The 22928-nt window shown below is 39.5% G+C and overlaps 1 protein-coding gene across 3 annotated transcripts in view; it reads left to right on the top strand.

Moving 5' to 3' along the window:
* The window catches only part of PDE10A (phosphodiesterase 10A), a 253255-nt gene that overhangs the window by 101846 nt on the left and 128481 nt on the right, over positions 1–22928 (top strand). For 2 of the 3 annotated variants that reach the window (XM_074990261.1, XM_074990262.1), the window contains exon 2: positions 14356–14484. In XM_074990261.1, coding sequence (XP_074846362.1) covers positions 14356–14484 — 129 coding nt within the window. Of the gene's footprint in view, positions 1–14355; positions 14485–22928 lie in introns of those variants that run through there. The other variant, XM_074990264.1, reaches the window with a different exon arrangement.

Consider the following 22928-nt stretch of genomic DNA (forward strand, 5'->3'; position numbering starts at 1 on the left):
TGATTAGTGTCAATTTAGATGTCGTTAATGCAGAGCATGTTGGATCAGAACCTGGTCACTCGGAAATATTTTTGGGAGTAGGCAAAACAGGCAAGTAATTTTAAACTGTACTGAAATATTCATTATATATTTGTTGTTCATTTTGGTTGTTATAGGAATGTTGAAACTACTTTATTAAAAATGTCATTGATCATCTTTAGCATGAATTCTGAATGACTATTTAGTTTATTCAAGCAGATGTTTAAAATGATCTTGATTGAAATCTGGAGCTATTGGTTTGTCTACATTCATTCCTTGTTTCTTGCATAGCACTGACAAAATATCCAGAGTTCTGTCCCAACATGCAGCTCAGTGGAGACTAAAAACTTACATGTTCTTTAAGGGTGTTCCAAAGTTCTGGTTAGAAATGTCATAAACCTGTTCTCAGGGCATAGCAGTACTGTTCACAGTTGTATCGAATACCTGACAATTAACTGATGGGTAAAGTTGCAGAATAACAGCACACACTGAAGTGTTGCAGAAGATAGAGATTTTCAATTCTGAATTAATATTTATGTATTTATTGAAAACTGGATGCTAACATCTGGGATTTTGGTGGAAGGGGGTGGTGTTCATCTATGAAACAAGCATGTAAGTCCAAAGGTAAGAGAACAGACCTTTGGTCCCTACTTAATAAAATCTAAGACTGAGAAGGTGTTCCATATAATTTAGAATCAGGGTTCTGACCTGGAGTTATTGGAACGTAAGAGTGCAATGTTTTGGATGGTATTTCAAACTTTGGAACTAACCTCTTATAGGGATAGATCCCGTAGAAACCTGAGCAGTTACTGGAGGTGCTCAGTGCACTTTATATTAAAGTCAGTAGGAGGTGAGGGTGCTCAGTGCCTCCCAGTTGTTCAAACTGTGGGATCAAGCCCCCCATAATCATTACATTTGTTAAATACTTTACACACAAGTATGGGACTTGAACCATGGTATGGCCAAATTCCAGTATGAGTACAAGTTTTCTATCTTCCCAATTACTTTATTGCTTTAATTGGATTAGGTATTTATTTTTGCTCTCAAACTGTTGTATATTGTGCTATTGGAATCCTTGTATTCACTGCCACATTCTACTTCTGAGACGGCATTTTGGTGGTGGATAAAATGAGCCTTATAAGTACATAGTTTACAACACTGTGCAGTACTTGGAAGCAGACATAATTAGTGTCAGGTCTCCAGTCACGAGTACAGCCCTTTCACCTCTCCAAAGCTGCTTCTCAGGATGCTTGCCTTGGAATATTGGGCCATTCTGGCTGTTTTTTCTAAGTCTGTATTTTGAAAACCCTGAAGGTCTCTTCAAAACTCACTAATTTAGGATGCCTCCAACTTTTGGGTTTCAAAAACTTTTAAACTTTGGCTAACCAGAATAAATGAAAAGGTAGCATTTAGTGAGACTTCTACTTCGTTACCAAAGGGAAGGACTCATCTTGTAAGTTCCCAACAGTGCTTCTCTTCCTGACCATAGTCCAGCTCTCCAGCTCTCTCTCTGATCCTGCTCATTCACTTACTCTTTCCCTTGTGGAGATAGTGGACAGCTCTCCCAGTTCAACCCTCTGGTCCTAGATTTACAAATGAGTAGGCCTAGGGGACGTTCTGTCCAGGGCTATGTCTACAGCAGAGAGTTTTGACAACAAAACTGGTGTTTTGTTGGCAAAACCAACAGAATGTCCACATTCCTAAGGCATTCTGTCTACCGAAAATTGACAGAATGCCACACTTCTGTCAACAGCATTCTGCCGCTCCCACATGAGGCAGAATGCCCCTGTTGACAGAAGGCCTGCCTGGATGTTCCAGGGGGCCCTCTGTAAACAGACAGGGCTTCTGGGACACCGGGTATCCTGCCTGCTGTGCTTCCAGTTGGCTGCTCTGTCAAGAGAGCGACTTGGCAGTCGAGCTGCTCTCCGTCGAGAGAATGGATTGCTCTTTCGATCCGCTTGACATTCTGGCCACAATCTGTCAACAGAAGATTTGTCGGAAAATATTTGTTGGAAGGTTTGTTGGAAAAGTAACTTCTGTCGACAGATCGCTGTAGTGTAGACATAGCCCATGTGTCTAAGCCTCCATATCATCTTGCACCCTGTAGCGTATGTTTTATTGATCTCTGTTCAACAGTGTTTCCCTTCTCACAACTTTACTTACATTTGTATGATAAATGTTAAATTAACATAGTCCCTTTTTCCACAGCTTGATTAAGTCTTTTAAATGTTAAATGGATATACAAATATATTTGTAAACTATATCAGCTGCATGAAACCCTACCTTTTTTTGAACTACAAATTTAGAGTTTTTTTGCCATGGTTTTTTTACAGTTGTATATTTATGTGCGCTATAATATTTGTATCTGTTCTTAAGGTAGAAGTAATTTGGCTTGCTGTTCAGTGTGTAAAGTTATGATTTCTCTTTTTCTGTCAATTTAGGCTTGGGGTACTCTTGGTGGGTTGGGTAGGAAGAAGGGAAAAAAAGATTAAATGAAGCTGTTCATAGCTAGCCTGAATGCCAGTTAAACAAAAGAAGACTTCCATCTGTTCTGGTTACCAGCAATTGCCAATTATGCTCTTTGCCAAACCAGTGTAATGTTAGGTATTGTGTAGTTTGGGCACTGAGCTGCATGATGTTCCTGTATATGTAAGTGGATTAAGATAAAAAGTCTGACTGGAAAAGTATATTCCAAAACTGACTGACTGACTGACTGGTTTTGAATCCTGATGTTTTGAACAAAGAAGGAATTGATTTAATAGGATTAGTGTTTAATGCAAATGAAACAGTATACACGCGTGCCTTCAAGGATGAGTACAAATAATTATTAAGTTCTGTAGTGAGACAACCCTAGGTGATTTTTGTGTAGGGTGAACGTGGAACAGGACTATTTAAACTATTCAGGAAGGAAGAGAAGTGCAAAAATGCATTTACATTTACTTGCTGGATTAATTTGAGATGTTTTTCATGTCTGATGTAGTACTGTGTTCTCTGACATTCCAGTTCACATGTTGGCTTATAGGTAGTGTATCTTTTTTGGGGGGAAGCGAGGAGTTTAAAGTTGGTTTCTTATCTGCTGTCTATCCTAATGTGTTTCTGTCTCTTGTATGCTAAAATTTGTGCTTAGTGCAGTATCTGTTTTAATTGTATGGAGAAGAGATGCTTTTGCCCTTGTCAAGGACCATGCAGAGATTCATCAACATTAGTGCAAAACCAGTATTTTTTTAAAAACTTCTGTTAACAAAGGAGTTATAACAATTTCAGAGGTTTCCTCCATCACTGTTGGTCTATAATTTAAAATCTGCTTAATTTTTGGTGGTATTTTGCACAATGGCTATTCATAGATTGATTGACCATGTCTAGACCAGCAAGATAAACCACTGAGGTTGGTAGAGAAGGCCTTTGAGGCATAGCAGAAACTTCAAGATTTCCAAATACTTTTTGTTTTTGTTTTGTTTTGTTTTGTGTTTTGAAAACTGTAAGCAACTCCCTCCAGAATCCTAAGACTGGCTTGAAAATCACAAGATCTTAAAAATAATCAATGTTGAGGTTTTTTTTATTTGCTTCCCAGTGTTTGAGCCTTTAGGTTTCATCTTTTCCTATTTTTTTCAACAGTCAGGAAGGCTAGAAAAAGTTTTAAAATGAAGGATGAAACTTTCTCATACTCACATAGATGGCTCCATTAGCTGGCTCCTTTTGTACACCAAGGGTGGTAAGATTTGTGATAAAATTGTGAGAACCAGCAAGACTGTGACTTACTCTTGGATGTAAAGATTTAAAAGTGTAGTTATATGGCCGGGATCTTCTTTCTATTCATGCTGGAAGTGAGTAGTAACTCTCACTGTAGTTCAGGGAGGCTATGGCCAGAGCAAAAAGATGCAGTGTAAGAGTCCCAGAATTGGGCTGTTAGTGAAAACTGAAACTGACAAACTGTCTAAGGAACTTTTATGTGGCTTATGAAACATACAGTTAATAGCAGAAATCTAAATTTGTTATTGTTTCATTGTAAATTCCAGATGAAGGAAGGATTTTTATTTAGGCCAGGGGGTGGGGGACAATATAGGAATGAAAGATTTAATTCTTTTTGTGAATTCTTCCACCTTCCACTCGTGGATTTTGAAGAAATCTCTTTTCGTACTCAGTTGCCAATGCTTTTTTCCAGTCCATATATGATGTAGTTAAGTTTAAACTTGTAAACTTAGTTTTCATGGCATCTGCTTGCTAAAGGATGTACTTGCTGAATGTATGATGCCCTTTTAAGTGAGAGCTGATAGTGCTTTGTACTGGACAAACTGAAATGTTCACACAGGCTAATTTTTCAAGGAATATTTTGCAGGCATCCTGAGGAGACTGCTGTGTATAAGACTGATGCTATTAAGAGTTTCTCTCTTTCTCTTAAATCCTACAATAGAAATTATGAGTATTGTGTTTATTAACTGGGAGAGTGGTTGTATACGTGTTACATTAATGTTCCTGTTCTGTAAGCGCCTTCCTCTAGTTTGGCTTTATTCTTTTTTTATGGACTGAAGTGGATTTGGAATGTTTTGTTTCATGCACTCTTTGCTCTGACACCCTCTGCTTCTAACACTGAAGTATTGGTGATGATTGTGGTCATATTTTCAGGTTCAGCATTTCAAGTGAAATGTTAACTCAGGATCCTTTCTGCAATTGTGTGTGATTTAGAGATTCATGTGGCATTTTTTTTAAAAAGTACAAACTGCACCTCTGTAATCTGAAAGTCTCTCGTCGGGCAAACTCTCTGTAATCTGGTATGACTGTAGTTAGCCAGAAAGCCACTTATCATGGGTGCGGCCAAGTTTCCTATGGTCCCATAAAGTTTGTTCAGAGCCACCAACCTTGGCTCTGAGTGTTTTGTGCTGATATTTAGATGTAATTCACCCCTAAATGTTTTCAGAGAGCCCAATAAGCAGTGGAAATTCTTGGTAATGTGCTAGAAAATATTGGCCTCCCATAGTCCGGAAAATTCTGTCATCTAGCACTGGTCAGGTTTTGAGGGTGCCAGTCGAGAGAGGTTCAACCTGTGTAAAGATAATGCCAGTGTTATGGCCAGCAGTCTTCTCTGTGTGAACTGTTACTGAACTCACTGTGACTGCTCATTGCTCACAGTCATTGTATCAAATCTGAGAGGGACTGCTGTTTTGAAAAGGGTTATAGTGAAAAGGAGACCTACTAGAGTTACAGTGAAACAGATTCTGGGGACCTGTGCCACTTGTACAGTAGGAGTTAAACTCCGCTCATCTGGAACATGCTCATCTAGAAACATACATAAATCCAGCATGATTTTAGTTAGCCAGATGACCACTTATCATGCATGTGGCCAAGTTTCCTGTGGTCCCATAAAGTGAGTTTATAGCCACCAGTCCTGTGTTTCAGTGTTCTGTGCTGGTATTTAGCTGTAATTTACCCCTAAATGTTTTCGAAGAGCCCAGTAAGCAGTGCAAGAGTTGGTAGTGTGCTCGACAATATTGACCTCCTGTGGTCCAACAAATTCTCTCCGTTGACACCAGTCAAGTCCTGAGGATCCTAGATGAGAAAGGTTCAACCTGTACTCCCAGTTGCTGCAAGCCGTCCACTTTATTTGCCTTGTACGAGCTTTATTATCTTTCTCATCAAAGCCGATAGCATGTACTTGGCTATGGGTCTGCTGTCTGATTTAGTGACACTTGATTATTTGCTAACACTGGCTACTAGATGAAACAGAATCTCGTTTTGAGTAGTGAGTTCAAAAATCCCTTTTGGGGTTCAGTTTGTTGTGATTTCATGTAGATAAGGGATGATCTCACACTCTAGTACTGTCAGTCTTTCCCAAACCAAACCTTTCACCAATCCTACAATTAATTTAATACTTTCTATTGTTAGAAATGAGAGAGTATCACAACTGCTAGCAACAGAATTCAAGTTGATTATGTTCTTGGCTCCAGTGTTTTAGTTCAGGCTATAAGGGTGAATCAGAAATAAAAGATAATGTAAATTGTTGACTGTTAACAATATGTACGCTCAGTGTTACTCGTCTCTAAAATGAAAAGTTACAGAATTTATAGGAGCTTTGTACTATGTAGCAATCACCACAGTAAGTTTTTGTAAGATTTCTTTGTGCTTTTTTAGGTGAGGAAAACAAAAGTTCTACATTTTGTGATAGGCCTAAGCCCAAAGAAAAAGCAAATTGCAGAGCCAGACATAAAACTTAAATTCTTGGCTCCAACATTTGTGTTTAGAAAAACTAAGCCTTATCATTAAATAGTAATACAGGTTGAACCTCTTTAAACAGGCACCCTTGGGACCTGACTAGTGCCAGACGAGAGAATTTGCTGGACCATGGGAGATCATTATTGTCTGGCAGGATTACCAACACTTCCACTGCTTACTGGGTTTAGAAGACATTTAGTGGAAAATTACAGCTAAATACCGGCACAAAACACAGAGAGTCAGGAGTGGTAGCTGTAAACAAACTTTGAGACCACAAGCATTTGGCCACACGCATGATGAGTGGTTGTCCAGCTAGCTAAAATCGTTCTGGATTGTGGAGTTTGCTGGACAAGAGAGTTACGGATTAGAGAGTTTCAGTCTGTGTTGGAATATCTGAATGTACATGTTTTTCTAAAATTAGTTTAAAAATGGACAGGAAGAAGAGGAGGAAATAATTCAATATTGATACAAAGACAATTGTAATGTTTAAATTCTATGGTGAATTAACCTTTTCTGTTGCTTTGTGCCAAGGCCCTACTCCATTCAAGGCAGGAAGTTTTTGTTTAAAAAAACAGTTGTCCTTATAGACTGTGTAGACATTTGTGACAGATTAGGAAAAATGATCATATCTTGAGTACACATGTATACACTGGAAATGGTACCCAAATGTTTGTAGTCACTGTGTGAGTAGACTGCAGTCATGATGGATTACGTATGTTGCCGGATGAGCATGTTCCGGATGGGAGAAGTTGCACCTGTACTGCACAACTGGCATACGCCCACAGAATCAGTTTCACTGTAACTCCAGTAGATCTCCTGTTCACTATAGCTCTTTTCAAAATAGCAGTCCCTCACAGGTTAGATACAATGACTGTGAGCAAAGCTTCAGTCACAGTGAGTTCAGCAATTGCTCACACAGATGAGGAAACTCTTTTATTGAGAGAGGAATGCTGGCCATAACACTGGAGTAATCTTTATTCAGGTTCAGCGTCTCTCGTCCGGCACCCTCAGGACCTGACCAGTGCAGGACGAGAGAGTTTTCTGGACTATGGGAGGTCAATATTGTCTAGCACATCACCAATACTTCCACTGCTTACTGGACTCTTAGAAGACATTTAGGGGTAAATTACTGCTATATAACAGCACAGAATTACAGCTAGATAACAGTACATCCTAACCCTGTCAAATCAAACTAGGAAAAAAATATTAAGAAAAATTCTCTTTTCTTTCTCTTTCTGCTGGATATTGGCCAAACACTGCTGGATTTGCTAATTACAATGTAGCCTTCATCACTGATAAATACCAGTGTTGCTGATTAAGGCGTTGTCTTTGTAAACCAAGCAGTTTCTCCTCTTCCTTCTTGGTTTTATGAGTTCCAGAAATGTTAATATCACACTGATCATAGAATAAACAAGCTAACCTGAATGATACAAATAATGCAATAGTATGTAAAACTCATGTGAAAGCTGGCATTTATACAATGGTGATGTGTGTTCAGTTATTATCAAGACAGCAAGTGGCAGAGGACAGGGAGAAGAGAGAGTCCTCCTGATTAAGTTTTATGAAATGGATGGCATGGCCAAAGGGGAACAGTCCTGAGTGAGCACTACAAAGAGAGCCTAAACAAATGTGCTGGTGAGGAAGTTGGTAGCTGTTGACCTTGCACAAGCAGAAGGCAGACCGTGAACAGTTTCTCTGCTTACAGTTCTGAAAGAAACAAAGGAAATGCTGATCTGATATATATGTCCTTCTTACATTTTAGTTTTTAAATTGTTGTTGTTGTTGTTTAATTACAAAAGCAAAGAAATATTTACTGTGTATGCAACAGGGGATTAGTAGTTTGCTGCAAGTATTATCTACCAAAATATGAGATTATCACTTAAAAAGGTGGCAAGTGGGACTGGAACAAGGATGAGTTATGCTTGGTGTGTGTGTTTTAAATGTATTCAAGAGGATACATCTGAATTAGCAAGCTGAAGTCTGAAACAGAAAGAGAATAATTGAATATTTAACCAAGATGCAGGTTTTCCTTTTAATTCCCAGAAGAATCAGTACCTGCAAATTTTTCTGTGTCTGGCTTCGTGTATAGTAAGCTATTGGCCCAAGTTCAGGTCTCCTGAGTGATAGTTCCTCTTCATACTATCCCTGCATTTTCAGAAGATAGAATAGTTTTCAGGAAGTGAGAGCGCTTATTATTTTCCCCCAGAAGAAACAACGTAACTGGGACCTTGGAGGAAAGTGGTCTGTGAAGTTTTGTTAGTTCACCAAAAAAACAGAAAGTTCTAGAGTAATTTAGGAACACTTGGGCTATTTGCTAGAAGTTATAGTTATGAAAGCAGTTAAAATATACCCTCTGCTACCTCTTTTCTGTAAAATGCTGTTTACATATTTCAGTACTTAGGAGTGTCAACTTCCTGATATCACACAACTGAACACCTTACCCTGCCTCTTCCCTCACCATTCCAACCCTACCTTAGCCCCTTCTCCAAGGTCATGCCCCCACTCACTCTGTGTCCCCACTCCCTGCATTGCTTCCTCCTCTCCTACCCTCATTTTCACTGAACTGGAGCAGGGGTTGGGGTATGGGATCTAGCTGTGTGTGGTCTTTGGGGTGAGGCTGAAGGATTTGGAGAACAGGAGGGGGTTCAGGGCTGGGAGCTGGGGTGTGGAAAGGTGTTGGGGTGTGGTCTCCTGCAGGGAGTTTGAATGTGGGAGGGGGGTTCCAACATAGGGAATGAAGTTGGGGTATAGGAGGGTGCTTGGAGTGCAGGCTGGATGGTGCTTACATCAGTTGACTCCTGGAAGTGATCAACTAGTCCATCTCCTAGGCTCTGGGGCAGCCAGGAGGCTTTGTGTACTGTCTGTCTGCAGACATTGCCCCCACAGCTCCCACTGGGTGCTGTTTCTGGAGATTGAGAGTTGTGGAGTTGGTGATTGGGAGGAGGGATTGCCCCTGAGGCTCAACATGCCATCTGCTTGCAGGTGCCATGCAGAGGTAGGGCAGTTAGTGGGCCTGCCTTGGTCATTTGTGTCACCGATGAAGCTTTTAGTGGCCTACTAAAGTCTCCCTGATTGATTTCATTAGTTACTTGGAGATCAGTGACATTTCCAGTAGACTTCAGGCCAACCCAAAAGGGTTGGCAACCCTGTTAGTGCCAGAATTGCTAACAACATGGGTGAAATCCCAGCTCCACTGAAGTCAATGACAATTTTACCTTTGCCTACACTGGATCTAACGTTTCATTCCAGGTGTCTTCCAAAAGAACTGCAAGTGGAAATTGTAATTCATATCGGTGCATAATGTTATTTTAATTTACCTTTGCTGTAAGTTTGGGTGAGAGTGGAGAGAGAGAACAAACAATTTTGATGTAAAAGTACGTTTTTTAAGTTTGCATGAAAGAAAATAGGAAGAGCACTCGTAATTAAGGCTTTGCCACAGGTAAAGAGAGGTTTATTGCAAAAATGTCTTGTCCTTTTCTATCTTATTATTCTTTCTTATTGAAGAAATTAAGTGCTTTGTAAAAATGTCAGATTTGCATGACATATTTCTGGCACGTAGATCTTGGTATGATTTTATAATAATTTATGTTAATGTTTTATTAATTGACTATTTTATTTTTAATTCTGCAATATGAGTCCATTGCACTGAGGGATCAACAAGAGAGCTCTTATATGTAGCTAATTTAACACCTATCAGTTCCTCTGATATGGAAAGCCAGTTCTGCATCACAAAAATAGCTGTTTAAATGTAATAAACATTTTTGTAGCCAAATCATATTATAACCTTTTATTTGCCTTATTTGCCTTTGTGTGCAAAAGAATAAATTTCAGAGCCATATTAAATGAACAGTTTTTCAAATCTGTAAGGTTAAACACAAAAATTAATGTGACTATAATATTTAATTTTCCCTATAAACAAGGCCAAAGAGTAGGATTTAGATAAAATATCTGCTTTACATTCCAAAGAAAGTTAATTCAAATTATTTTAATAAATCTTTTAATGTGTTTTCACATCTGTTAATTATAGGCTGTAAACTGTATTCTATTTATTCTATTCTAGTTGTCTGATGCTGAAAAAAAGACACATCAGGACATCTACAGCTTAGTCAAATAAAGGTGTGCTCCTTAGAAACCTTAGCATGGGGTAGCTGAAGTTGCAAGACATTTGGGCAAAATTTATTTTTGAAGTCACAGTTAAATCTATGGGATATAGATGTAAGTTGTTAGTTCCTGGCGACATTTCGTTGAATGGTGACAAGTTTTAACACAGGGCTTGATCCTGCAAAGGTTTAAAGCACACATACATTTTCTTGGAAGGCAAGGAATAAGAACTATACTCATAAATAAGGCGTTATTTGAATTGAAGGATGATTGTCAAAAACATGGCTGAGTTGCAGACAAGCTGTGGAAAATTGAAGACAACGGGCCTCATTATTTGCAATAATAAAGTGCATTATTAAGTTTCCACCGTTAGCTGACCATGGCTCAGAGTAGAAGCTCCTATTTTCAAAATTGTGGTGAAAGCCTAATATCACGGAATCTGCGTTTTCCACAGTATCATAATTAAATAGGGCCTTACACACAAGTAATTATTTGCGCAATTGGACCATATTTTTAACAGTGTGTTGCAATGTAAATTTGATAATTACCTGACTAGTTCAGATGAAATCAGAGGAGAGCTGAACTTCTGGATAAAGCTCAAATCAAACCTTATAGAGTTAAGCTCTTTTTATGTTACATGCCTCTGAATTCCTAGTTTGGGACAGAAGGAGTACTGCAATATGCTATTTTTTTTCTGGAATTGCCGTCTGTTCAGAACCTGGACATTGCAGGCATTTTGTGACACAGATTGTACTAAAGAGTTATCAGCCATAATTTTAGATCAGAGAGGTTTGGTGAAGTTCAAACGATTTTCTGATGCTTAACTGAACTGAATCTCCAAAACATCTGAGTATAGACATGATTACTGTAAACATATTTTCAAATAAAAATGTATTGTCCTATACAAATAGCAGGACTTCATATCCCAAAATACTACAGGTTGAACCTCTCTAATCCGGCACCCTCAGGACCCGACCAGTGCTGGATGTGAGAATTTGCCGGACCCCTGGAGGTCAATATTGTCTAGCAGCCTTACCAACACTTCCAACATTTACTAGGCTCTTAGAAGACGTTTGGGGGTAAATTACAGCCAAATACCAGCACAGAACACTGAGAGCCAGGACTGGTGGCTGTAAAAAAAAATTGCGTGGGAACATGGGAAACTTGGCCATATGCCTAGTAAGTGGTCATCCAGATAACTAAAATCTTGCTGGACAGGAGAGTTCCAGATTAGAGAGGTTCAAACTATTCTATATTTTTGTGTCATCAGTTACAATCCATATATAAAATTAAATTTAATTCTTCGGGATGTGAATTTATAATTCACTCATCCCTCGTTAAACGTGTACTTAATTTACAAGTACTCACTTAAACGAGAGACACAAATACCTCCCTTAGTTCACTCAATGAGTGAACTCCCCCCTGCTAATATAAATGTAACCCCCTCCCCATGGCTCCAAATCTCCTGTAGTCTGACTCTCCTCCACCACCCCCAGCCCGCTGCAGCCAGACCCACCTGCTCACCCTGCAGCTCCAAACCACGGCAGCCTGACCGGGTCCACAGCCAGACTCTCCTGCGGCCCCATACTCGGCAGCCTGACTCCCCTGCCAGCCCCATGCTCCACAGCTCCCCTGCCGTCCCCACAGTCCCATACCATGGCAGCCAGACACCCCCACCCCTCGCTGGCCACGCAGCCCCAAACTGCGGTAGCCAGCACCACAGCCAGCGTGCCCTACAGCCTGATCCTCACCCCCCACCCCTGCTGGCCCCTCGGCCCCAAACCACAGCAGCCTGAACTCGCCCCCACCACCTGAACCCGTCACCACATTTTAACCCTCCCTCCCACTCACAGCCCCAGACTGCCCCCAGCCTTTAACCCTCCCTAACCCAAGGTTCACTCACCTTTCAAAAGCAGTGCCACCTGCTGCTGCTCCTTTCCCGAGTTAGGAGCTCTAGGAGCCAATCAGACACTTTTACATGTATTTTAATAGGAATTTAGTGTCCCTCTTATGGGTTTTCACCTACAAGCAGAAAGTTGGGAACCAATTGTGCTTGTATAGTGAGGGATGAGCATATACTTTAGGAAAGACTTGTTTGTTCCTGCAAGAGGATGCACACTTGGGTTATGGTAGATTCTTTATGGTGTAAATTTAAACATGCTAATGAAAATCAAGCACTCTACTAAGTGGCCCACCTTTAATTGTAAAAGCATGGTATGTTGGTGTTTTGAAACTCTGAGGTACTGATTGCTGCTGGAGACAAGCTGCATGGGGTTGATTGAGAATTTGCACTAGGTTCATACTAGTGGTGGGTCTAGGTCTGGTGTAGTTTGATCTAGTGTTGGTCCAACATTCAGTGGTAGTAAATCTCAATGCTGTTTTTGGTTTTGTATTTTGGTATTCTGAAAGATACTAGCTGTAACATCTTAAAAATTATTATAGCATATTATGAAAATGTATAATCTTACTGACCTAAGATGTTTTTCAGTGCATTCTAACATGGTACTAAGCAAGAGATATGAAAAGAACTATCTTTGTGTCGTGATATTCTCAGAATGAACTTGACTCTGTTGGGGGAGAGTTGTAGCTTTGTCTAACACTGATTTGCTTTTGGTTACTTGGGCTAACTCTTGTTAATTCGCTGTTGCACTGAAAATATGTTTATGTATACTAAACTCAGGAAACGCAGTAGTTAAGGAGTTACTGCATTGTTACTTCGGTTCCCAGAAGAACTAATTAACACTTCTGCATTCAGTATGCTTTGTGTTTGCGAAAACATGTATCTCTCTTAAGGCAGCTACACTTGGTTCCTATTCTTGCTTGAAAAATTTTAGCGCCATTTCACTTGCAGGTCCCAGAAATTAATAGTCACGTTAAGCGTACTTTGGCTCAGTAGGTTTGTGAGTTTGTGATACGAGGAATTTCACATATCATAGAATTTCTGATTTGACATTTTGGCTGACCTGCATTTTCTAAAATACCATTGGTTCCTGTTGTCAGATACGGTGAAGAAATGTATTTAAATCTCTGCATAGCTGAATTTCTAAAATAATGGTTGCCCGCTGGTTAGAATATTGCTTATGTTTCTAAAGTTACATCTGTAACTTTTTGCCTTTTTAAGTTCCCACCTAATTTTGATGTTACATGTTATTGTAGTTATTGCCATTATTGCTATTTAAGTTTGACACCGTATAAAAGACACATTCACTCCTAACCACCTTTCTTCATCCAACCCCACATCTCAGCCTCTCTCTCCATTTACATCACCCCAGATGACTGTCAGTTTAAATTCAGGCTGGCCCAAACCAGACTCTTGATTTGTCGTTCAAATCCGTCTCTATGCTCATGCTCTCTGTGTTACTGATGGAAATGTCACCAGCCACCCTATCGTTTAGACCTGTATCCCAAGGGTGATCTTTGACTCCTCGCTATCCTTCGCCCTAAGGTCCTGGCTGCATCCAAAGATTCCACTAGAATGTCTCTAAAATCTTCGTCCTTGCTTCACAAATTCAGTTTAGGTCCTTAATACCCCACCTGTTGCAATTGGTCCTTCTCACATCACGTCTCTCCAGTCTAACAAAATGCACCTGCTAAAATCTTCTTGCTTACCTATTGTTTAGACCATACTGCCCCTGAGATTGTGCTGGCCTTGCCTCCGTTTCCTGCCAGCCTGTTTCTTATTGTGCTTCCCCCCAAAATCACCCTAATCACTGGCGTTGGGGATTTCAGCCTGGATTTCCTTCCTGTACTTTTCTCCAACAGCACCCACAACAGCCTTTACATGTTCTACCATATGTCAACTTAGAGGAAGAGTATATTCCATGAATATATTCCATTAATGGGTCCTTTTCCACTCTTTGTATTTCACTTCTTGTCTTAAATTGTAAATGCTTCAGGTCATGGATCATGTCTACATTTGTACTTTTACAGCCCCAAGCACAACTGTGAGCCCTGTTGCAGATGGGGGTCTCTAAGTATTACCCTAAGGAATAATGTAATCAACTACTATTCTCTTTTGCTCTTTTGCAGGTTTGACAGATGAAAAAGTGAAGGCCTATCTTTCTCTTCACCCCCAGGTACTGGATGAATTTGTGTCAGAAAGTGTAAGTGCTGAGACGGTGGAAAAATGGCTAAAGAGAAAAAACAACAGACAGGAAGGTAAAAAAAAATTATTAATTGTTATTGAACATTAATGTTAAATAGATTGGTGTTTCCTTTTCCCTTCCTTAAAACAACCCGCTTTAGTTCTCGCATCCTGTGTTTTGTAGCTTTTACACATCAAGGTTACACAGTTTTTAATGAAGTGAATAAAAAAAGACTAACTATTCCTTACTTTTTTCTAGCTGTTAGCTATTTCTAGTTGTATGTACTGGTATTAATTTTTGGAAGTTTAATCCAATATTTTTGTAGCAGAAAATGAATAAATATGAACATTTGAGCCAAGTATTTATCTTTGTTACATTGGAGCAACTTCATTGAGAACATAATTTGGCTTCTTGCCTCTAAAATTGCTGAAATACTGGAATACAGTTAGTCTGCTTAATATGTAGCCTTCAGTAAAATAGTTGCTGTATAACCTCAGAAATTCCTACATGCATCATGAATTATAAGGAGTTTGGATGTGAGCAGTGACACATGGATTGTAAGGATATTACAAAAAGCAGTGTATTGAATTATGGGACAGTGCTGTGGGCTGCTTCACAGTCAGTGTTATACTTACATATACTTAACATTAGAGAGACAAGAAGGTTGAGGTAATATCTTCTATACTCAATTTCTGTTGTGAAAGAGACAGACTGTGAGCTACACAGAGCTCTTCTCCTTTTAATGATTGGACTTGTTCATAACCAATTTGTTGACGAATGCTTCAGTCCTCCAAGCTGTTGTACATGAATAGATACCTGGAACCCCTTTGAATTCATTGGAGCTGGGAGTTCAAAGGTCTTGGCTTGTATAGTAGTTAGCAGCCTTGGAAACAATGTCTGTAGATGAAATTAAGTCATGTTGTTATAAACACTGAGGCATGAAGAGAAACTAAAATTACAAGTACATATTGTCAGGAAATGTTTATATTTTCCTAGAAAACTATGAATAAAACAGCAGCAGAAAACCATCATCCAGACATCAGAGAAGGAGATTGTTGGGAAGAAATTCTGTTTAAGTTCAGGATCACAGTAGCAAGGTGTATGTGAGGTTGTAGTATGATAGGTTGTGGGGGGAAAGCCTGATTTTTGTACCATGAATGCAAAAAACCAAAAAACAAAAAAGAGAGTATCTTTTTTAAGGCAAAAACTATTTCCAAAGATCTTCCCGGTTATTTAACTAAATGGAATAGTGCCAGTTTCCCAAAGACGAGTCAAAAATTTTTTCTAGAATAATGCAAGAAGTATAGTAGTGAATGAATCTGGTGCATCTGTAGTAATGGCGCTAAGAATCTCGTGAAAGGTTTTACTGCCTGGACAGCATTCTGCATGTGTAAAGATACAGTTTATTTTCTTTGATATATAGGGGTTGTTCTAATGGTCAGAGGCCCATGAGGAGGAGGAGGAAGAGTTGTGGGTACATACTGTTTGGTGGCTTAGATGTTCATTCATTGTTTTTGTGGTTTTGTTTTAGCTATAGTGCGACTTTAATGAATACACTTTTCAGAGTTATAATCTGTCTACAGATACAGAAGACTGCTCTTCCGTGTCAAGTATTGAGCTAAAGGTTTGATTTACTTTTTATTCTGACTGATATTCATGTGACCTGTGATACCAAATAGAACTGTATGTACTGTTATCTATAGGCAGAGCTTTGAAGAATAGGGTGCAGAATAGCCTAGTAATGACTAACGGACTAGTTTGAGTCAGACTTCCTACAGATTAGTAAGTACTTTGATGCTACTGGGAAAATGATTATTTTAGTTCACAATAGTATCTTGGCACCGTAAGAAAAAGATCATTTTTATATATGCAGGGATGGATCTTCAGAGTGAAATGTAGGTTATAGTCTGAGTCGGAGTATGTGTTGAAAAGTGGAAGGAACTTTATTTTTTATTATTCTTATGATTATTATTATTGGATAGTGTTTCAGATCAGAGCACATGACCGTTTATGTGGAAGTTATTTTGATTAGCTTAGAATTTCTCTGCTGCTATTATCTTATGATGCTTATTCATACATTTGGGTCTGACCTGAAAAAGTTATTATGATTATGTCTTTTGTGGAAGCAAGCTTCAAGTTGTATTGAGCCAACCAGTTAACAAAGGAAAGGAGAATATTGACTGTGATGGTCTATGTAACTTGATTTTAGTTGTAATAGTTAGTTTGTTACAGTTTTTCCTCAGTGTCTTTGTGAGAAGTAAGTAGAAGTCTCTGATTTTGTGCCAGGATTTTCTTAAATTTAACTGTGTTTATTATAAGTAACATTTTGAAAGTGATAAAGTTAAAAGTTCCAAAAACAACCGTTTGAGACTTCTGTGAGCCCAATTAGGAAGCAAATTATTGCATATTCATTGAATATCCAAACCCAGATTTCAGGTGTAGTGCTTGAGTGTATTTTCAAACTGATGGTGGAGTCTCAATTTGCCTTTTGGCATTGTTTTACCATGTCAGGATTATCTCATAAATTAAATGGAGAAAGTCTGGAGCAATTTACAAAATCGTGACTATCAGCAATCTTCATTCAGGTCAGGTGGTATCTAAATAACTTAATCAAGGAGAAGAGAAACTACGTCCTTCAAGGTATTAGTTATGCAACAATTTTTTTTTACATTTTCAAAACTTTATATAAATATTCATTAGTGATCCCAGTCTTCTTGTAAGATACAGAAGTAATGTGCTCCCCAACCTACAGATGAGGAAACCATAATTAATAAATTATGGGAGCAGTGCTATTAATGATATATGTTATATTAACATGCTACATGTTAATAAAATACTCCAGTAGAGTGAATTATAGGTAGGATCCTGACAAGACTTCAGTGGCAAGTGCCCTAAAGTGTCCATTGTACATACAAAAACACTTTCAGTATTCCATTTTGGAATTTGCAAAGGAAAATGTTTTAAATAAGCATAAGCCAAAAAGCATGTTTATATTTCTGAAAGAAAGCCACATATGCTATATATTAGCTTTAATGGCAGAACATCATCTTTTAAGAAACAAACATGTTGAATACATCCTCAGGATGCTATTATAATCAGAAACAATCACTGCTTGTATGTTTTGAGTCTGATGTTCGGCTGCAAAAGCAAAGTCTGAATGATTTGTATTAAGCTTGATAATTAGAACATTTTAAACTGAAAAGTGAAATCATACTGTATCCTGACAAAAAAATAGTCCTAATTGGACACATCAAATTTTGTCTATACTTTTATATCTGTACAGTAGCAAAATAAATACTGTTATACAAGTACAGAAGGCTATAGTAGGAAAAATAAAACTATTATACAAGTTTAGAGGATTACTTGAGTATTTAGATTCTTTTTTCATACATGTGCTGATTTCGTATTTACTATTATGTAGTTCACCAAATACCCACAGTAAGCAAATGCTGGTGAGCACAATAGAAAGGGAATTCAGAAATAAGTGATTACCTTTCATATGTAGATAATATGCATCTCTGAGTTGAAAGAGTGCTCACTATTGTTCTTTGAAAATTCCCTTTCCTGTGCCGGGGAGGTGTGGTTATACACATTCGTGGCTGTGCAGAGTTGTACAGGAAGATATTTATATTGTAAAACAATTCCAAATTGCTTAGTTCTTAGAAATTAATGTAGTTTTTGGAAGCCTGTAGTCAGATGTGCAAAACATGATTTGCACCATTGTAAAGCACCTCAGCTGTTTTTCCTTCTAAAAGCATGGCTTTATTTGGGCAGACCAGTGGTTCACCTGGACCAGTATCTTACTTTCTGACAGGGACTGATACCGGGTGCTGCAGAAGACTGAACAGAACAGGCAATCTTTTAGTGATCTTGTCCAGTGGTTCCCAACCTTTTCAGGAACATGGCACACTTCAACAAGACACAGAATTCCATGGCACGCCCACTTTTTTCAGCTGAAACAGTTGCTCGTAAACATCACATTTACTTACTTTTACTATGGTAACACTCTTACTAGAGAGGTTTGCAGCACATTAGTGCATACATCAAGCTAAACAAGGATCAAATACACCACAAAATAAACCATCTTAGACAGTGGGCACAGACACATTTTCAGAATCTGCTCAATGCCACTCTAAGGATGTTGAGTAAACGAGTAACCACTGCAAATTTTGGTGGCTATTTGATTACTTGCCTGGGGGAAGTGGCTCCAGAAAGCAGGCTCCCTTCCCAAGCAGCCCTTTGGAGCCAGAATGTGGCATTTAAATTGAGTCCCAGCTCCAACAGGCTCCTGTCCTCCCACCCTCCCCATTGCCACCGCAGGGATTGGAGGCGGGCTTCCTGCCATCTTGTCTGGGCCAGGAAACAGCATTTCAGCTGCTTCCTGGCATGAGCAGGGCCCTTTGTGGTCAGCATTTTCCCTCACAGTGGCTCTATAAAGAACCACTGAGGGGAGGAGGGGAGAATAGACCAACTTCATGCTAGCTGCGGTGAGGGGAAATTGATGACCCTTGAGCTACCTGGGACTTCGGCAGCTTTGCAGCTCGAGCCCCAGCTGGCACGGGGTCTGTCAATTTTCCCCCTCCAGTCACTCTGTAAAGAGTTGCAGTGTGAGGAAATTGATGACATTTCAAGGCACAATTGGACAGTTCTTGCGGCACACTGTGGCAAACTGATTGAAAACCACTGATCTAGTCCGTGTCATCCATACCCAACTTCTGATAATGAGAGGCTAGGGACACCTCAAACATTAGGTTGCATTGTTGACAATCTTGTCTAATAGCCATTGAGGGACTTACCTTGCATGAACTCACCCTAAGCCTTTCTCGAACCCCAGTTTTGACTTTGGCTTTGACTTTCTCAACATTCTCAAATTTTCCTTGCCGTCTTTGGCACTAAAAAGAAGAAAACAGAAGACACCAAAAGAGAATGGGAAAATACATATGAACCCCCCCTCCCCCCCAAAAAAAAAAAAAAAAAAAAGACCTTGTATCTGCACATTAAATAGCAAGTGATCTATCTAGTAATGGCTCAGAACAAAATATTGAACAGAGACTCAATAAAATAAGACAATTCTGAGACGTGCGAACAAAATGAGAGGAACACATAGTACAAGAAATATAAAAGAGAACAAATTATTCTAGAAGGAAGACAAACAGAAAAGATGCTAACAGAAGAATATTTATTGTTGAGGAATATTATTAGGAATGTGCAGGCTCGCTGCACAGAAAGGTCAATCACTAATCTGTCGCAGTAGAAAAATTAAAGTGTTGATACTTCTTGCTTGGGTTACATTAGGAGCTTTCACGTCTATGATTCGCATGCTTGTAAATATGATTTGTAGCATATTCTGCATATCCGTTTCATATTTAAGTGCTCATGAAAGAGATCAGTGGTACGTTCTAGACCCTGGCTGAGTTTTATCTCCAAAGATGAAATTTTATATCATTCTATTATGTGTTTTTATTATTCCAAGAAAATTAGGCAGAAAAGTTAACTAATCTCTCTCAGAGTAAGCTGGAAGCACAGCAAACTCAATCTCTGGACAGATTGTGGCATTCTATCATGTAACTAGTGTATTGAGTATTAGTCTACATAGGAAGGTAATTAAATGGCAGAGCTATTCTATACAAATTCATCTTGTAAGTAAATGTTGTATACTGTAGCATTCACTTCATAATAAGTGCTATTATTAAGGTTGAAAAACAGTTTGAATGAATAACCCTGTGGTTTTACATGCTTTTAATTTTCTGAAAAAATTGCGCTTTTGTGTAAAAGCACTCCACTCATGGTCTCTGGCCAAGTTGTGGATTTTGGGGTAGGGTGGGATGAAGGTTAAGCAAATACTTACATCTTTTAGAGATGACAAGATGAAGGTGGGGGGGGGTTTCAATTGTTAAAGAAAATTATTGACGTGCTTTTCTTTTTCTCCATGCTCCCTAACTAGAAGCTCAGAAATTATCTAAGACAGTGGTTCTCCAGCTTTAGCACCCCACTCTGATTTCAGTTTTTTCCTGGGCCCTCGGCCCCGCCCCTTCACTGAGGCTCCATCCCTGCCAGGCACAGCTAAACACTGTCCTCTTTAGGACAGCCCTTAACAAGTTTGAAGATTATCTGGTATCTCCTCACTCTTCTTGTTTCACGATTAAACATGCTTAGGTGTTTTTTCACTTTTCCTCATAGGGCAGGTTTTCTAAACCTATTATCATTTCTGTTGCTTTTCTCCAGACTTTCTGCAATTTGGATGGTTTGCAATCCTTGGATTTTATAAGCAGATTCTTCACTCGATTTCCCAAGTCAGTAATGAAAACATCGTATAGTACCCGTTCCCGGACTGTTACCTGTGAGATCCCCCAAGATATCCACTCACACATTGACAGCAAACCACTGATGACTCCTCTTTTGAGTATGGCCTTTCAACCACCTGTGCATTCCATCTGGTAGTAATTTCATCTTAATGCTACTTCTAGTTTGTTCAAGAGACTATCATGCAAGGCTGTTTCAAAAACCTAACAAAAATCAAAATCACATCTTCTGCTTCCCACCTAGCCACTAGGCCAGTTGCTCTGTTAAAGAGGGAAATTAATTTGGTTTGGCATGATTTATTCTTGACATATTCATCATGGGCTATTTCTTAGAACTGTATTTATCTGGAACTCACACAATGATTGTTTAATAATGTGTTCCAGTATCTCTTTGGCCATTTCAGTTAGCTGATTGGCCTGCAATTCTCCAGGTCCTCTTTGTTCCCCTTTTTAAAGGTAGGTAATTTGTTTTTTCCAGTCCTCTGGTGCTTTTCTTACAGATCATGAGTTATTGAAAGTAATTAATTATTAATTGTTCCAAGATTGCCTCAACTATCTCCTTAAGTACCCTATGACACTGGTTCTCTCAGCAATTTGTGGTGGCCTCAAAATGCAGCTACCAGCTCTTGCTGGTGGCTGCTGAGAGAGTTTTTCTTAAGTAATAAATTAATTTTAGGAAACCAAAATATACATGCATATATGCATGTCCAAAACTTTGTAATTTATTTATGTAGTGTGCAGTAGTTTGACTTTCTGCCACACACTCTGCTACTGGTCACTTGGGGAATTACCTCAATCCTTAACAGGGTGCCCCCTCTCAGTGTTGCCTGTAGTCATTCTCACCTCTGGCTCTCTTTAGAACAGTTTGCTCTCAGGAGCACAGTGTCCTCTTTGATAGTCCGTCTGTCACCCCCTTCTGAGGGTATCAGCAGTCCTCAGTCCGTACACCTGCCACTGGAGCTAGCAACGCCCCCAAATTCCATCTGCTTACCTCAGGAGCAAGCCACAGTCATTATAGGCCACTCTTCCTGGTAGCAAAGGATAGAACAAGAGGGGGGCTCTAGACGTGCTCATTGCTTTGGGTCCTGGCCCAGGGATCTTCTAGCAACAGCCTTGTCCTGGCCTACTTTACCTGACTCGTGTTTCCTGGGCCACTTCCCCTGTACCCCTTCTATCCTCCTTGTACTAAGGGCATCAGTGCAGCAGAAATCAGGCTGGAGACTCTCTTCTGCTCCCCTGAGCCTGTCCAGCCCTGTTCTCTCTGATTTGCTTCCTTTTGGGATCCAGTCCCATACCCTCCCTGATCAGGACCCAACTCCTCTTTGCTCTGTTGAGCAGGTCCTTAAAAGAAGATGGCTTCAGCAAGCTGCCCTCTCATTGGCTCCTTGCAAGCCTCTCTTTATTTGACCATGGTGCTGCATAGACTCCCTCCAGCTTGCTTTAACATTTTCTGGCCAGAGTGGGGCAGTTACTTAGTGCTTTTGTTTGCAGGATCATTAATAAAAGTAATGTATGGTTGTATCTGTTCTTTACTAAATCTAAATGTTGTTTCATTTGCTTTTTTGATTTCTGAATTTTTAGACGTGCTTGCTGATAAGTCTGCTAGCTAGCTGGAAGGCAGGGAAAAGTGATATTAACAATATACACATACCACTTTTCACAACAGACTTCATCAGCCCTAACAAGCAAGAGAACAAATTAAGACGTGAGAGGTGCATAGAGAGGTAGCAGGAGCAAGAAGGTAATAGATGGCTGCCTGCTCCTCTGATGTTTGTGGGGGACAGGGCACAACCCCTGTTGGCAGCCCCAGGAAAAGCATCAATACCTGGCCCCTGTCGTCCTCTCAACCGCCTTCTAGAAACCTATGGCTGCAAGAAGAGCCTAAGGTAGCTGGCTGCATGCAGCCACTTTAGCTACATTTGAGATAGGCTGACCTACAATGCCTTTTCATCAGGTCCTACTTGAATCCATCTAACTTGTGTGAATGTTCCCCTATTCTGGCATATGTTACTTCCCCCTCATGATTGATATTAATTGTGTTGAGCATCTAGTCACCATTAAGCTTTTTAGAGAAGACTGAAGCAATATAGGCATTGAACACCTCACCCTCATTGATATCATTGAGTTAAAAGCTCTTCTTCACTGCTAAGCTGAAGACCGAGTGTTCTTATTCTCTTGATTCTTCTATGTTTAAAGACGTTATTGTCATTTGTGC

Source organism: Carettochelys insculpta, chromosome 3 (assembly GCF_033958435.1).
Source record: "Carettochelys insculpta isolate YL-2023 chromosome 3, ASM3395843v1, whole genome shotgun sequence".
Taxonomy (NCBI): Eukaryota; Metazoa; Chordata; order Testudines; family Carettochelyidae; genus Carettochelys; species Carettochelys insculpta.